The sequence below is a fragment of the Meles meles genome, chromosome 10 (genome assembly GCF_922984935.1).
Source record: "Meles meles chromosome 10, mMelMel3.1 paternal haplotype, whole genome shotgun sequence".
Lineage (NCBI taxonomy): Eukaryota > Metazoa > Chordata > Mammalia > Carnivora > Mustelidae > Meles > Meles meles.
The window spans coordinates 4,886,800-4,903,267 of NC_060075.1; the positions used below are offsets into that span (position 1 = coordinate 4,886,800).

Sequence of the window (16,468 nt, forward strand, 5' to 3'; positions counted from 1 at the left end):
GACGCTGTTTCCAACTGCGGAGCCGCGGTGGGCCCGGCTGTCTGAAGCCAAGCCCGGGCGGAGGAGCCCCTGCGAGCAGTGGGAGAGCGAGCGGCCGCCGCAGGGCCCGGGAGGCAGGTGTCCCGGCGCCCGCCCCGCCCCCATCGCCAGCAGGAAGAGGAAGCAGCCGGGCCGGGCCCGCGGGCCACCCGCCGGGCCTCGCGGGGCGGGGGCGCCCTGACTCGCGGAGGCGCGTGACCTAGTTCGCCCCAAAGTGGATTTGACAGGTTGTCAGCCCGGCTCCCCGCCCCCACCGCCTTCCGGGTCCCTCTCCCCAGGCGCCGGCCCGGACGGCCGCCCGCGGCCCCGGCTCAGCCTCTCATTGGCCCTATCCTCACCTGGCGCCCCGCCCCTGCCCCAGCTCATGTTCTCATTGGCCTCGCGTCGCCCGGCGCCCCGCCCCGCTTCTACCTCATGCCAATTGGCCTTGAGCAGCCTGGCGCCCCGCCCCCCTCTTCTCTACCTCCCCCATTGGCCTCAAACCGCCCGGCGTCCCGCCCCCGGCTCTGCTCGTCCCCCTGCCCCAACACTGGCCTCCAGCGGCCGACGCCCCGCCCCGTCCTGGCTCGCGCTCCCATTGGCCTCCCGCCCGGCGCCCCACCCCCTTCCCGCGGCCGCTCCTGAGGAGCCAGCCGGGGCCGCCCTCTGTGGTCCTCCAAGTCCTGCTCGTGTCCCTCGTTTCCCCTCCCAGCATTCCGCGTCGCCCCGGGAACCGAGCCCCGCGGCGCGCCCGCTCCGCTGCTCCGCCTACCCCGGGGCTCCGCGCCCTGCGCGGCCCGCTCGCTCGCCTCCTGCCCCGTGCCAGCTCTCGGCGTCCCTGCGCGGCTCCCTCCTCCGCGAGTCGGAGGCCGGCTGCGCCTTCCCCGGCGTTCCTCCCGGGGTCCATCTGTCGGGGCTTCCGCGCGCGTCCGCGCCCCGCCCCGCCGCTCAATTCCGCCCGCTCCCTCGCGGCCCCGCCTCCGCCCGCGCCCTCTGCCCGGGGGCGCGACCGCGCGGCGCTGCGGGGCGGGGGGCGGGCGCGGCGCGGCGAGTGTCCGTCCCGCCGTGGTGTCGCTCCGCGCTTGGGGACAGAGGACGAGCCGGGGCTCCCAGGTCCGCGCAGACCCGGGAGGGAGAGCGCAGGCCCAGCGTGGGTTTCCCGACCCTCGGGGGAGGGGGTGTGCCCACGCCGATGGCCCGGGCGGTGTTCTGCGCACAGTTTAAATTCCGTGTTCTTCCAAAATCTGTGCTGGCTTTGTAAGTGGTCGCCTCTGGCTCTAAGGGTAAACGGATAACGCCGAGATTTGGAGCTAATCCCCACACAGGTCTTCTGGCTTCAGACCCTCGATTATTTAAAGGAGGAAACCAAGTCCCTTTCCCAAGGCCATTGAAGTGGGAGACCTCACACTCCAAGCGGGGTCAGACACGGGAGGTCCATTGGGAGAATCCATCACTGATTCATGCACATCCGCAGAAGAGTGGCAGACTGGTATTTCCAGCTGTGCTGGCACCGTGCAAGCCCCTGCCGTGTCGCCCAAGGCCCTCCCCTATAGGATCCTCTCCAGCTTAACTTCACTGCACTCCAGGCTTGGCCTTTCTGCCAAGTACTTTTTGCCACAGGGCCTTTGCACTTGCTGTTGTTGCCTGACTTGTCTAGATTTGCTTTCCTTCAGACTCAGGTGGCTTAGCTCCTGTGTCGCTGTAGGGAGGCGATTCTGACTATCTAAAGTGTGGCCCCTCCTATCTGACCGTATCACTCTGTGTTTCCTTCAGAGCTGGAGCTGTTTGAAATCATCTTGTTTATTTACTAGTCATAGCCCGTTGCCCTTCACCTGCCCTTCACCACTGGGATGTGAACGTGTCTCTAGGACAGAAGGTAGGTACTTCAGTCCTTGATGAGTAAGTGAAAGGTATGTTTTCTGTGATCAAATGGACTAACCAGACAGACTGTCCGTGTCTGATTCTGCCAAAATTATGTAGACAACACCTGTAAGTGAGAGTTGAAAACATAGCTATTCTGTTTGTAAATATTTTGTGTGTCTTTACCTTGTGTGCTTTATTTCTGACTATTCTTTGACAAGGAGAGGGAGAAACAAGGCCTTGTGCCCATCGCTTTTCTAGCTGTTCACAGCTTGTCCTCACTGCCTTGCCCTCACCCTGACCTCAGGTAGGCAGATACTTGGCAGGCAACGCCTTCTTCCTTTGGGGCAGTCTCAGACACTTTTTGCTTGACAGAAGTTTGGGTGGGGGAAGGGAAGGATTTCTGGTTCAGTGTTACCATCACGCTCAGCTGGGGCCCTGCCATCTTTCTGTCTTAGGCAGGAAAGCAGAGTAGAAGGAAGCCCCTTCTAGTTTCCCCTTCCTCCCTTCACGTGTACTTCTTTGGTCTGTTCAGTAAATAAAACTCTGATTTTTCTCGAGAATCTTTGCACTGGGGTGCATTCTGTACTTGCTGAGTCCAGGAGAACCCTGGATCCATTGGTGGAGAGTTGAAATCTAATCCTCACTTCCCCAAACAGGCAGTGCGAGCCTGGCAAAGTCTACTAACTCTGGTCTCAGTGACCTCATCTGTCTTTGCCTGTGTTGACTGTTCAGTGATTAGGGATATAGACGTCTCAGATTTTAGCTGCTGAAAACTACTGGCCCAAATAAGAATCCTGTGGCTTCCCCTTGGGGCCATAGAGAGGCTGCCAGAAGCAATGAAGACAATGCTTCCTGATTTATATCCGGTAGGAGAGAGTACACCTCCGTTCCTGCATCCAGCCCGGAACCCTCCAGTTCACCCTGGTTGTTGGACCTTTTGGGCCTGGGCCCAGCCCTAGACCAACCAGTGACTGTCGCCTGGAGAACAGAAAATATTGATCAGGTTAAATCAACAGGAGCATCATCATCTTCTTTTTTTTTTTTTAATTTAATTTTATTTATTTGACAGAGAGAGAGATCACAAGCAGGCAGAGAGGCAGACAGAGAGAGGGGAGGGAGCAGGCTCCCTGCTGAGCAGAGAGCCCGATGCAGGGCTCCATTCCAGGACCCTGAGATCATGACCTGAGCCAAAGGCAGAGAGGCTTAACCCACTGAGCCACCCAGGTGCCCCTACAGGAGTATCTTCTGAGAGCAGGGGTGGTGTAAGCTCCTGGTAAGTGTGTGTGGAACTGAAACCTAAATACTTTGAGACTGAGATGATAGGAGGAGGATGGATGGTGAGCAGGTATTCCTCAGTGCGCCTGTGCATCACTAGCACGGGCGCGGCCGGTGAGGACATCTCATCAATGTTAGGGGGTCCCGTTGTCTGCAAAGAGAACATGGTGTGGGAGAATTCGCCTGGCACCAAAAGGCATTCTCTCATAATATCCCTAATCAACCACTAACCACTAGCTATGCAATTTCAGACAAGTTTTGAAAAAAATACCATTTTCGTAGTAGAAGAGGCCTCAGAGGTCATAGGATTCAAGTCTTCATTGGACAGACTGGAAACTGACACCCGCAGAGATTTGTCTGTGTCTCAGTTTCTTCCTCTATGAAGTGGGGCTGATGGTATTGGTCCTGTGTTACCAGCAGCTCAGCTCAGATGAATACTGTTTACCAGATGAAGTTTGAGAAAGTAGCAGAAATGCTCTTCTTAGGCAAGGCTGTTTTAATTGTCATTCATTTAGTAACAAGGCCTTACTAAAAGGAGAAAGGTCTTCAGGATAAGCTTCGTTGACTCTGGAAGTGAATAACAACACACCGGAAAGAGGGAAGTGTATGTGTTGGGAGGGTTGTGCACACTCACACCCCCACGCACAACAGTTTGGTAGTTGGGAAGGTGTCGGGCTGCAGTTCGGGCGGGACCTGAGCTATGCCAATTAGGGAGTGGTGTGGGGAGTGGCTCAGGTGGAAGTAGGGTGTGGCAGCTGGTTATAAATTGAAGTTCTCTAATCTTGAGTGACTTCCGAGAAAAGGAGAGTCACTCACTTGGAAGGACAAGTTTGGTGCAAGGAAGGGGCTCTCTGTCTCAGAGTAATCCTGTGTTTATGTCTTACCATCCTGTGTCACTTCAGGTCTTCTGCAAAGTAGATGCCAAGACAGGGTAGTCATGCAAGAGATCTATAGAAGGAAATATCTATGAGGGAAGAAAGGGGAGAGGTCTGGAGAAGGCTGGGAGACCTGAGCTCTGGGAGGGGGAGGCAGAAGGGGGCAGAGTTGGTAGGAAGGTCCTGGCTGCAGTGTAGCTCAGAGAAGGCTTTGGCCAGGCAACCCGGGTGCTGGAGCCCGTGTTCTCATGCAGGACAAGACTGCGTGTTCAGAGATCAAGAGCTGGGGGCTCTGCCAGTTCCACTAGGAGATCTAAGGGGCATTTTACAGTCCCATACTAGCCAACTTTGCCTAGTAGAGATTGCTTCCCTGTTGACCAAATTGAAATCTTGTTTTTGGGTAATTCTGTTTTTTTTTTTCTTTTACTTATTTATCTTTTAGATTTTAAGTTTAATCGCTCTACCCCATGTAGGGATTTGAACCTAAAATCCCAAGGTCCAGAGCCACATGCTCTGCTGACTGATCTAGCCAGGTGCCCCTGGCTGGTTTGTAACAGGGTTGGTGCTTAATAAATGTTAACATTGCAGTAGTAAGTCCAGCTGTGCCCCACTATGACTTGGAATATAGTTTACTTCCAGACCCTCCACTCGCTGCTGTGCGGAAAGAGAAATGTTCAACTAGCAGCGGTTCTAGAAACCCATTGTTGGGGTGAGTCCAAAATAAAAGTGTGTGAGGATTGAGTAGATAAAAGAAGAGGGAAAACTTCATCAAAGTAAAAAAGCTGAAGAGAGCTGTAGAGTGTGGGGGAAATAAACGAAAGAAGAGAAACTGAATTCATGAAAAGGAAATCCCGATCTTGGGAACAAACTGGGGGATTATCTTCTTGGAATGGCCTGGGGGGGAGAAAAAAAAACATCAGCGTATCCAGGATGGAAAAGAATTTGATTGAGCAAAGATTTCAAGAAGCCACGGCCCAAGATGGCGGCGGGCCACGGCCCAAGATGGCGGCGGGCCACGGCCCAAGATGGCGGCGGGCCACGGCCCAAGATGGCGGCGGGCCACGGCCCAAGATGGCGGCGGGCCACGGCCCAAGATGGCGGCGGGCCACGGCCCAAGATGGCGGCGGGCCACGGCCCAAGATGGCGGCGGGCCACGGCCCAAGATGGCGGCGGGCCCCTTCTGCCGTTTCCTTCTGCTCTGCGAGGAACTGCGCATGTGCCTGGGAGACCTTCAGGAAGGATTGATGGTGGCAGCCAACAGCTCCGGGCCCCTTCTAGAGGGAGCGGACCCCCTGAGCCAAAGGGTGTCAGGTCCGTGAGCCGCCCCGCACGCACAAACACCCTCAGCCAGGGACTCGCGCTTCTGTGCCCTGTCAGCGGGGCATGAGGGGCTGACCCCGTGCACAGTCACCTACGGAGCGTTTAAGGAGATGATGTGCAAGAAGCTGCAGGAGGAGCAGAGGTCTGGGGACCCCGCCGCCCGCTCACCCAAGCCGGGGGTCTTGTAGGTGACCCCTGTAAGTAAAACTGCCCTGATTTCCTCTGAAAAAACAAACAACAAACAGCAGCCGTAGAATGAAAGGCAAAGAGGGTTAAATACTCAAAGACCAATAGAACTTGATGGAAAAAGTAGAAACCACAGACACAGAAATAGAAATGGTGAGAAGTGCCTGAAATGAAGCCCCAGAGAAAAAACACAGAAAATAAGGGGGGAAGCGATTATACCTAATGAATCTGTAATATGCCAGAAAATGAAGTAAACTGTATTGAAAAGGAAAATAGGCATGTTTTCTCTGAATATTTTTTACAGTATATTTCCACATTTTAAATGGTTAATGGTATTCTCTACTGCACAGTGCTGGGGCACCTGGGTGATTCAGTTAAGTGTGGGATGCTTGGCTTCAGCTCATGTCCCATCCTGGATCTTCAGGATGTCTGGATCTTGGGTTTTTGGATCAAGTTCTTCGTTGGGCTCTGCACTCAGTGTGGCGTCTGCTTCAGATTCTCTCTCCCTCTCCCTCCTGCTCACTCTCTCAAAAAAGAAAGAATCTACATAGTCCCTCTCTTAGCATAGGACAAAGTAAAAATTGTATGCAAAAATCATTGTGACAGTAGCTTTAGCATGCCAGTCTCTGTGGATGGTAACTTTATGCTGTGATGCTGGACATCTGAATCAAGACTTTAAATTTATTTATTTTATTTTGAAAGATTTTACTTATTTGAAGGAAACAAAATGAATGGGGGGAGGGGTAAAGGGAGAGGAAGGAGAAGATGCCCCACTGAGCTGGGAGCCCGAGGAGGGGCTGGATCCCAAGACCCCAGGATCATGACCTGAGCTGAAGGCAGATGCTTAACCAACAGAGCCACCCAGGCTTTGAAGACTTTAAATCTCAATAAGGAACTCCTGCAACTCAATAGTCCCTGAAAAATCAGATTAAAAAATAAGCAAGTCTGAATAGACATTTCTCTGAAGAAGACATCCACATGGCCAACAGACACATGAAAAAATGCTCCATATCACTCATCTTCAGGGAAATGCAGATCAAACCACAGTGAGATACCACCTCACACCAGTCAGAGTGATTGTAATCAAAAAGACAATTATAAGTGTTGGTGAGTTTGTGGAGAAAAGAGAACCCTTGTGCATTGTTGGTGGGAATGCATTTTGGTGCCATCATTATAGAAAACATTGTGGAGGTTCCTCAAACAAACAAACAAACAAAATAGAACTACTGTCTGATCCAGCAATTCAGTTTCTGGGTATTTATGCAAAAGAAAATTGAATCACTACCTCAAAAAGCTATCTGTACCCCCATGTTCACTGTAACATTATTTACAATAGCCAAGATATGAAAACAACTTAAGGCCATTGATGGATGAACGGATAAAGAAAATGTAATTATATATATATATATATAGTAATAAATATCAATATAAATACAGAGAATGGGATATTATTCACTCATAAAAAAGGAAATGCTGCCATTTGCAACAACATGGATATACCTTGAGATCGTTATGCTAAGTGAAGTAAGTCAAATACTGTATGATCTCCCTTATATCCGGAATCTTAAAAAACAAAACAAAACAAACAAACTCATACATAGAACAAATCAGTGGTTGTCAGAAGATGGCAGGGAATGAAGGAGTGGGTGAAATGGGTGAAGTTGGTCAAAAGATACAAACTTCCAGTTATAAATAACTCCTGGGCATGTCATGTACTGCATGGTGACTGTAGTTGGTAATACTGTACTATGTTGTTGAAAGTGCTAACGGAGGGGTGCCCTGGTGGCTCAGTGAGTTCCGGGTCTGTCTCAATTTTGCCTCAGGTCATGATCCCAGGGCTGTGAGATCGAGCCCTATGTCAGGCTCCGTGCTGGGTCTGGAGCCTGCTTAATAGTCTCTTTCCCTCTCCTCCTGTCCTCCTGCTTTAACAAACAATTATTAAGGGAGTAGATCTTAAAAGTTCTAGTCATAAGAAATTGTGAGGTGATGGATGTTAACTTATTAGGGTAAACATTTTTCATGGATAGATATAGATTTGTAATATTATGTTGTATACCTAAAACGAATACAATGTTATATGTCATATACCTCTCCATTTAAGAAAAATTTAAATTCCAGGGACGCCTGGGTGGCCCAATTGGTTAAGCATCTGCCTTTGGCTCAGGACATGATCCCAGGGTCCTGGGATCAAGTCCCCATTGGGCATATTTTGAAATGTTTCCTGTTTAGTTTCAGGAATTAAGACATGTTCAGATTCTTCTCAAAATCTAATGTAAAGGGGCACCTGGGTGGCTCAGTGGGTTAAGCCGTTGCCTTCGGCTCAGGTCATGATCTCAGGGTCCTGGGATCTAGTCCCACGTTGGGCTCTCTGCTCAGCAGGGAGCCTACTTCCCTCTCTCTCTCTCTCTCTCTCTCTGCCTGCCTCTCTGCCTACTTGTGATCTCTCTCTGTCAAATAAATAAATAAAATCTTAAAAAAAAAATCTAATGTAAAGAACGTCACAAGCAACTTTGGAAACTACTTTTCTCATGAAACAATATTGCAATAGATTATCATACCTTTTGTAAACAAATCACATTAATAAAATTAAAATAGATTTTTAATCAAAACAAATGCAGGAATGAGAGGCACCTGGGTGACTCAGTCGTTTGAACACCTGACTGACTTTCGGTTTCAGCTCAGGTCATGATCTCCTGGTTGTGAGGTCGAGCCCTGCGTTGGGCTCCATGCTCAGCGTGGAGTCTACTTGAGATTCTTGGCCTCTCCCCCTCATCCCTGCTCATTCTCTCTCTCTCTCAAATAAATAAATAATAAAATCTTTTTAAAGATGTAGGGATGAAATGTGAACCATCTAATATTTTGCACCCACTCTGGGAAGACTGAGATTGGCTGGTAGATCTCATCTTTTCTGGATGGGAAAACTTGTCCTGAGCTAGGTTGTCTCCCAAGAGAGTAAGCTCCCAGAGTAGGGGCTCCACAAAGCTGGGGTTCTGAAGTCTGGGCACAGGAATCAGAATACACAGGTTTTAAGATATTTAAAAAGATTAATGACAGTCTGGATATGAAAACATTTTTCTTTTTTTTAAGATCTTATTTATTTATTTATTTGTCAGAGAGAGAGCATGTGCAAGAAGTGGGAGCAGCAGGCAGAAGGAGAGCTGAGCAGAGAGCCTGATGCGGGGCTCGATCCCAGGACCCTGAGATCATGACCTGAGCCGAAGGCAGATGCTGACCCAACTGAGCCACCCGATGCCCCTGAAAATGTTTTTCATCATTGAGTTCAGTAAAGTTTAAAAAGGCTATGAGGATCCGCTTTTCATTTCTGATGCTTTCAGTGAATTAAAAGAAAACTTCTAGAAAGTCATTTTTAAAAAACGTGTAGGGGCGCCTGGGTGGCTCAGTGGGTTAAGGCCTCTGCCTTCAGCTCAGGTCATGATCCCAGAGTTCTGGGATTGAGCCCCGCATCGGGCTCTTTGCTCAGCGGAAAGCCTGCTTCCCCTCTCTCTCTGCCTGCCCCTCTGCTTACTTGTCATCTCTGTCTTTCAAATAAATAAAATCTTTAAAAAAAAAATAAAAAAACGTGTATAATGAAGAAAACCGCATCTTGAGTATGGGCTGCGTTATGGAGTCGCACTGTTTTTCTAACCGGCTTCTGGTCTGTCTGTCTTCACTCTGTGGTAACCGGTATCCAGCTCCCCCGGTGATGCACGCAGGACGGTGTCTGACTCAGTCTTCACATTTGTAGAGAGTTTGAATTTTCAAGCCCTGAACTCAGTGTGTAGGAAACATGTGTAGATGTCTTTCTGTAATTAAATGATCTCCATACTTCATTTTCAGCTCACTTTTTACCTTATGGTAGAATAACTCATCTCGCTAATTTCAGCTAAATTTAGTCTCTTCACATTTCTTCTTGGTCGGTCCAGACTTCAACCAAGTCAGTTCTTCACCTGCTCCTTCTTAGGGCACAGGGAGAATTGGCTGCTCTCAGATTCAATAGCCCGCTCTTCCCGCCACCCACTACAGGCTTCTTGTTCCATCCTTCCGCACAAGGAACTCCTCTGGGGCTCCAGGTTTCGTGATTGGAAGCAGAGAATCTCTTCTGTTCTCAGACCCCCAGACTGTCCTGGAGATTCTATTGTCCTGTCCCTTATTTCTTTTTTCTTTCTCTCTCTCTGTGTTATTTTAAGATTTTATTTATTTGACAGACAGAGAGATCACAAGTAGGCAGAGTGGCAGGCAGAGGGAGAGGGAGAAGCAGGCTCTCTGCTGAGCAGGGAGCCCGATGTGGGGCTTCATCCCAGGACCCTGGGATCATGACCTGAGCTGAAGGCAGAGGCTTAACTGACTGAGCCACCCAGGCGCCCGTCCTGGCCCTTATTTCTGTCCTTAGAACCCACTGGGAAGTGAGCCCCTTAGACATCTCGCCAGCATTTCCCTCATTCCCCCCCCAGCATCTTCCTCTCCCTCGCCAGTTAGGAAGGGTCTGTAATATATGAAGGGAAGGGGTTGATGTTGTGGGAGAAAGGTAAGCTAAGTTTGGAATCATAGACATTCTGAGATCTGTTCCACTGCAGGTTTGGTCATTTTATTTTATTTTATTATTTTTTTTTTTTAGGTTTGGTCATTTTAGCCCTACAAGGACAATTTTCCCTGGAGTAGTTACCTTAATCAGGTAACAGTGTACGGGGAGGATTCTCCCTGCTCCCCGTATCACAGCAGGGAGTAGCCCGTCAGTTAATTCTTTTTTTTTTTTTTTTTTAAAGATTTTTATTTATTTATTTGACAGACAGAGAGAGATCACGAGTAGGCAGAGAGAGGAGGAAGCAGGCTCCCCGCGGAGCAGAGAGCCCGATGTGGGGCTCGATCCCACGACCCTGGGATCATGACCTGAGCCGAAGGCAGAGGCTTTAACCCACTGAGCCACCCAGGCGCCCAACGTCAGTTAATTCTTAACAGTGTCGCTCACAACCCTCACATTCGTGGGGAAGGGTCGACCATTGGTCCCTGTTCCAGAAAGGCTCAAGCAGAAATGGAAGTGGTCTGGGGGTGTTGAATATGTGCAACTTACATCAGTCCCGCTGACAGGGTCCAAGCACAGGTTAAAACTAGTTTTTCTTAGGGGCTCCTTGCTAGTGCAGTTGGTTAAGCATCCAGCTTTGGGTTTGGCTCAGGTCATGACCTTGGGGTACTGGGATTGAGCCCCACATCAGGCTCTGCACTCAGCGTGGAATCTGCTTGAGATTCTCTTTCCCTCTCCTGTCCCTCCCACTGGTGCATGCACTTTCTCTCTCTCAATAAATAAATCTTTTTTTAAAAAAAGGGCGCCTGGGTGGCTCGGTGTGTTAAAGCCTCTGCCTTTGGCTCAGGTCATGATCCCAGGGTCCTGGGATCGAGCCCCCGCATCTGGCTCTCTGCTCAGTGGGGAGCCTGCTTCCTCCTCTCTCTCTGCCTCTCTGTCTTCTTGTGATCTCTGTCTGTCAAATAAATAAAATCTTTTAAAAAAACTAGTTTTGCTTATTTACAAATGAATTTGTTGGGTCCCTGAGCTTTACATTCTCTTTTCTTCCCATTCACATGTCCCCATTTTGGTGTTTTGGGGTTTTTTTCTCTTTAATCTTCTCTCTCTTTCTCTCTCTCTCTCTCTTGCTCTCGCTCTCGCTCTCTCGGCTTCTGCACTAAAGCGACCTCAGACTCGTCGGCCAAGAAGGCCGAGCTCCTGCCGCAAGGGGCTGTCTCCAGAAGGAGCTCTTGGGAAGAGGTTCAGACAGACAAGGGCGTAAAACAAGCTGCTGACAACACTTCCCTGTCATCTCGATCTTCTTCTTGCAGTTTGCAATCACAGTGCCTTTTTTTTTTCTTTTATTCGTTAGGACTATTTCTTAGCAATATTTCTGTAGGGTCCAGTCTTGGTTTGTGCTCTCGAGTTGCCCAAGGGAATGAACATTTCTCACAACTCAGCGGCCTAGCCTCCAGTTCCCAAGCCAGGCACCTGTGTCCCTCATTCCCTAGGACTCAGAAGTTCTTGTTTTCCTTTCCTATTTTCTCTGGATCTTGTTTCTTTTCTCTCTGTTTGCCAGGTCAACTCAGAGTCTCATAAAGCAACATTGCTGAACTGGGAGGGATTGGGAATGGGAAAACAGGCAAGTCCAGCAGCGGCGAGTTCCATAAAGAATGTGCTGCAGGACATGTTGCTTCTGAAATTCAGCGGCTTCTGGAGTTGAGGAGAAGCCCATCTTGGAAGAGAAATATGTAGCCAACTCTGTGGGCCTTTGGAAAACTCGAGACCCTTGATCTTGTAACCTTGGAAGCAGGACTGGGATCCAGTAAAACTGAGGTCTAATGCTGGTGAACTTCTCCAGAGTCAGCAGGAGAAAAGAAACAACTTGCCGAGTCATATATTTTAACCCTTAAACAGAACAGATATTAAGAGGATATAATATTACGATAATAAGATATTAAGAGGATACTCGAAGCATAATCAAGCTAGAGCTAAACGGGGTTATTGCTTAAATCAGCGCTTCCCAAACTTTAATATGCACCCCATCCCTTGGGGCTCATGTTATGGTGCAAATTCAAACATAGTAGGGCTGGGGGGTAGGGCTGGGCTTCCACATTGGTGATCCATTCCCGGTTCAGGGATCACACATTGGGTAGCAAGAGCTCGAGGCAGGCGGGAGAGAAGGACGCGTCCTCACCTGAAGCTAAGAGGGGTTCCATACCCAAGCACTTTGAGCCAATGGTGAACTCCCCACTCTGCTCTCTTCCCTAAGCCCGGTCTACCAGCTGCCCTTGTGGTCACCTTTCCTGTCCTATGACGGACGTTTCCTTCCCTTCCAGAGCTGCTAATGCTTTTTCAGTTACAAGAAGGAGAAAGCAAGTCTGGCTCACTCTTTGGAAGGATACTCGGCAGCTCACAGAATTTGAAGAGCTGACCCGCCGGTCTTGGGATAGATGGACACCAAGGCAGTTTAGGGGCCTGAGCAGCCAGAGCTCCAGGCCCTTCCTGGCACATCCCATAAGACGCCTGAATTCTGTCTCCTCAAGGTACAAGTTTGGGCCAGGTGTTTTTACCTTCAAAGTTCTCAGCATATGCCAGTTAAATTTGTGTCTGCTGTCCCTTTCTTTGTCCCTTTTAAGACCATCCTTGATCATTTTAACTTGTATTTACATGTATGCAAATGGTGTATCTGTGTCTCTGTGTGTCTGTCCAGGAGCAAAGGAGACGTTATTGCTATGATATGATGTCTCCCCAAATAAATTATCAAAAAATCCCCTGTATATCAAACTTAGGACTTTTAAAATACATGATCTTACATTGTTTGGATTACATATGTCTTGGATATATAACTAAAATGTTCTTTGTGAGCAAGGGACATCTTATAGAAAATAAACAAGGCTTTTTGTCTGATTTTAAAAACACATTGTGAATTTTCAAAAGGCCTTTTGAGAGATTCTTTCTTTGTAATCATAGGGGTGATATCTCTGAACACATTCCGAGAGAGGAATGTAAGATTAGGTGATAAAACAACAAATAAGAGAATGGATTTTCCTCTTCTATGTACTATGTGGCTTTGGTCAATTACTTTTTTCTGAAGTTCCTGCAACTGAAAGTTAAACAAGCTCCTTTCTCATATGTTTGTCTTAATGATTAGATAAAATGTATATAAAGTGTGTTCGAACTGCTTTAAAAATTTAGCTATTTCTAGCATCATCACTTACGGAATTTGGGACTATGAGAACGATACGGAACTTGAAGGCAGGGGGAAACTATGAAGGCACTTAATTATATGCACTAAAATATAATGACGGCGACAAAACAAGACACACCAAGGAAGTTTTTTATCTCTTCAATGAGAAATGGTGAGTACGGTTCTGTACATTTCCATTTCCCATCTTTGTTCACCAGCTGCTTTCCACGACTTCACTGCTTCCAAGTTTTAAAGGAATATTTGCACATTTGTTTTGCTTTGTTGAAGTTAATATGCCCACTATAAGACATTGGTTTCTTGAGTCTGGTTCTCTTGCCAGATACTTAAAGCATTTTTTTTTAAATGATTGTAAGAGATTGCAGCTTCCCATCGTCTAGGTTCTGTCCCTAGGTTCTGCTCTTTTCCCGGAGGCAGAATAACTTGGATGTTTAAAGTGGAAAAGGCTTGGGTAATAACGTGCTGTTTTGCTCCCAGCTCCACTCGAACTCCCTCTTCAACGCCCAGGGGCCTCCACCCCTAATCGTAGCCCTACTGGGGATATCCTGGTGCCAGGGGCTCACCAGTTCTCCTCACCTACACAACCACCTTAATGCATTTGTAAGGTGTGTGTTATTCTGTCATCCATGCCAAGAATTTATTTTATTTCTGCCTGCCGGCTCATTTTCCTTTTGCCGCCTCCTCCTCCTCCTCTTCTCCTCCTTCTCTGCCTTAAAGTAACATTCCCTTCTTTTCTCGAATAATCACAACAGGAATGTGCAGCCGCCCCTGTGAGCTGGAGCTGACGCTCTCAGATTGCCAACATGACATCTGGACAGAAATTCACATTTATTAGGATATCGCGTGGGGATAACTCAAGCAGTCAGAAAGAGGTTCCTTTTTTTTTTTTTTTTTTTTTTTTTTTTGCATCCCCCAAGCCCAGGTACTCAATTTAAAAATCCTTAAAAGAAGTGCTCTTATTGGAGGAGAGGAACAGAATATGGTGGAGAAATAGGAACTGAAAAAAGTCAAGAATCTGAAAGGAAATAAATCAATGAAAAGGGCTTTTATCTTGTGGTCCTTTCTGCTGCATTCATCTAAAGAAACCGACTCTGATAGTACCAAGCACAGAGGGAATAAATACCGCAAACATTTTTTGGGAGGTGATTGTGCCTTCCTTGGCGATCCGCATTTTATTGAGGATGTTGCTACTTAAGCGTTGGAGGAGTTGACTTTCACCGGAGACGGCCGTTCCCTTGCCTTTTTAGGAACAGGATTCAAGTGCCGCTGATTCTCGGGACTTCTCTTGGCCACCACGATTTCATCCACACTCACGAGCTGGAGAACCACATCAACCACCGCTCGAAGTCCTTGGGCTTTGGCTACTAGGGTGTCCCACACGCCTCCGTCTGCCACGTGCATGATACCCTCAGCCCCCACGCCTACCAGGAAGTTCCCGGCGTGGTGGGCACCACTCAGCTCGGCCATGACCTCTGGGACCACCAAGCCCGCGTTCTCGGCCAAGGTCTCGGGGAGAGACCGCAGGGCCTGTGCAAATGCCAGGAAGGCGGGGCCGTTAGGCGCTTCCAATCGGCTTCCTTTTTCTGAGAGTACTTTTGCTAGAGCCATCTCGGTGGCCCCCGCTCCGGGCAGCAGTCTGGGGTCCTGGCACAGCTGCGAGAAGGCGTCCACGCCGTGGTACACAGCCCGCTCCGCACTCTTCAGCCCCTCCGCTGTGGCCCCCCTGAGGACCAAGGTGAGGGCGGGGGTTCCCGAAGATTCCCATTCGAACACCACAGCCAGGCCTTCCCCCAGCTCCTGCTCGTACACCCTCTGGCACTTTCCGGGCCGCAGGGGGGGAAGAAGGTAGGGCATCAACGGCGTGTCCAGCACCCGGCTCAAGTAAACCACATCCCTCTGGGCCCTGGCCCGAATCACCATGATGCCGTGCTTGTCGGCCTGGGCCAGCGTCTTCTCATCGATGTCCCCCCAGACCACCGCCACATTAATACATGCTCTTGCCAGCTGGGCGACTTGCTTGTCTATCAGCTCTTCATTTCCTTTCCGGAATGTAGTGAGGTCCTCGGGGCTAGAGAGACGGGCCGTCGCCGGAGCCTGTGGGCTGGCAGGACCGAAGGTGCAGACAAAGAGGGCCACCCTGGCGCCGCTCAGCACCGTGGTCACCTGCCCGCAGGGGCTCGCGCTCAAGGCCAGCCCCGGGAGCAGGCACGAGTCCTCCAGCCTCCCCCCTCGCAGGGCGCACACCCCCACGCGCTCGCGGTGGAAGCTGCCGTCCAGCTCCTTGGTGGCCCAGCACGCGTGGGCCACCAGCTTGGCCAAGTAGTCCATCTGGGGCGCGGCGTGGGTGTTCATCACTGAATAGAGGGCCCAAAAGGGGTCTTCCAAGGGCCCCAGGGAGCGGATGGACAGGGAGGGCAGCAGGGCCAGGGTCTCGGCGGTGGCCGCGGCGTAGGCCTGGCGCAGCTGGGAGCGGGACAGGCCGGCGCGCAGCAGGTGCTCGGCCTGCCGGAGCAGGGCTTCCGCCAGCAGAACCACGAAGGCCGCGCCGTCGCCGGGGCCCTCCGCCTGCGCGTGGGCCGCTTCGCGCAGGAGCCGCGCGGCCGGGTGCTCCAGCTCCAGGGCCCGGAGGATGGCCGCGGCGTAGCCCGTGAGCACCGTGCTTCCTCCGGCGGTGACCAGGAGCTTCTGCCGCCCGTGGGGGCCGTAGCAAGGCCGGATGACCCTGGCCAGGGTCTGCGCCGCCGGCACGCTGCCGAGCAGGTGCCTCTCCGGCGCTCCCGGGCTCCTCGCGCGCCGCCGCGGCCCGGCCGCCAGGCGCTCGGGCAGCTGCGGTGGCGCCGAGGTGGCTCGGCCGGCCATCGCCCGCCGACTGCCCGAGCCCGCCCCGCCCGCCCGCCGAGGCGCTGCAGGAGCCGGGGGACGGGGGCGCCCGGGCCGCGGGTCTCGGACGGACGGTTCTTGGGGGGTCAGTGGGGAAAGGAGCCGAATGCCCCCCCCGCGGGGCTCTGGAGACGTGGGCGCCCCAGGATCGGGTTCAGGGACGAGCTGCTGAGAGCCCAGCCCTCCTCCACTCCCCGGACTGGTCTGCAAGGAACGGGGCTTTGGGGCCTCTGACGCTCCGGGGCTGAGACGGACATGACCGTGATGAAGTCACAGAGCGGCCGCAGGAACCAGGGGGCAGAGAATGAGGTCACAGAAGGATGCTTGCAGCGGAGGGTGGGGGTG

General features: G+C 50.8%; 1 protein-coding gene and 1 long non-coding RNA gene across 2 annotated transcripts; one reads left to right on the forward strand and one right to left on the reverse strand.

The window, feature by feature from the left end:
• The first annotated feature begins 1,061 nt into the window (after window positions 1-1,061).
• LOC123952303 lies at window positions 1,062-12,968 on the forward strand. Its single transcript, XR_006820601.1, has 3 exons — window positions 1,062-1,131; window positions 1,792-1,894; window positions 12,375-12,968. It is a non-coding gene; the product is annotated as an uncharacterized LOC123952303 (long non-coding RNA).
• Window positions 12,969-13,423: 455 nt separating this feature from the next.
• Window positions 13,424-16,102, reverse strand: CCT8L2 (chaperonin containing TCP1 subunit 8 like 2). Its single transcript, XM_046021658.1, has one exon. It carries the CDS (start codon window positions 16,100-16,102, stop codon window positions 14,435-14,437), a length of 1,668 nt encoding a protein of 555 aa, XP_045877614.1. The 3' UTR covers window positions 13,424-14,434.
• Between the last annotated feature and the right edge of the window lie 366 nt (window positions 16,103-16,468).

What these genes read in the sequence shown, in the direction of transcription:
- CCT8L2 (XM_046021658.1), bottom strand. Translation starts at nt 16,102, where the DNA reads ATGGCCGGCCGAGCCACCTCGGCGCCACCGCAGCTGCCCGAGCGCCTG.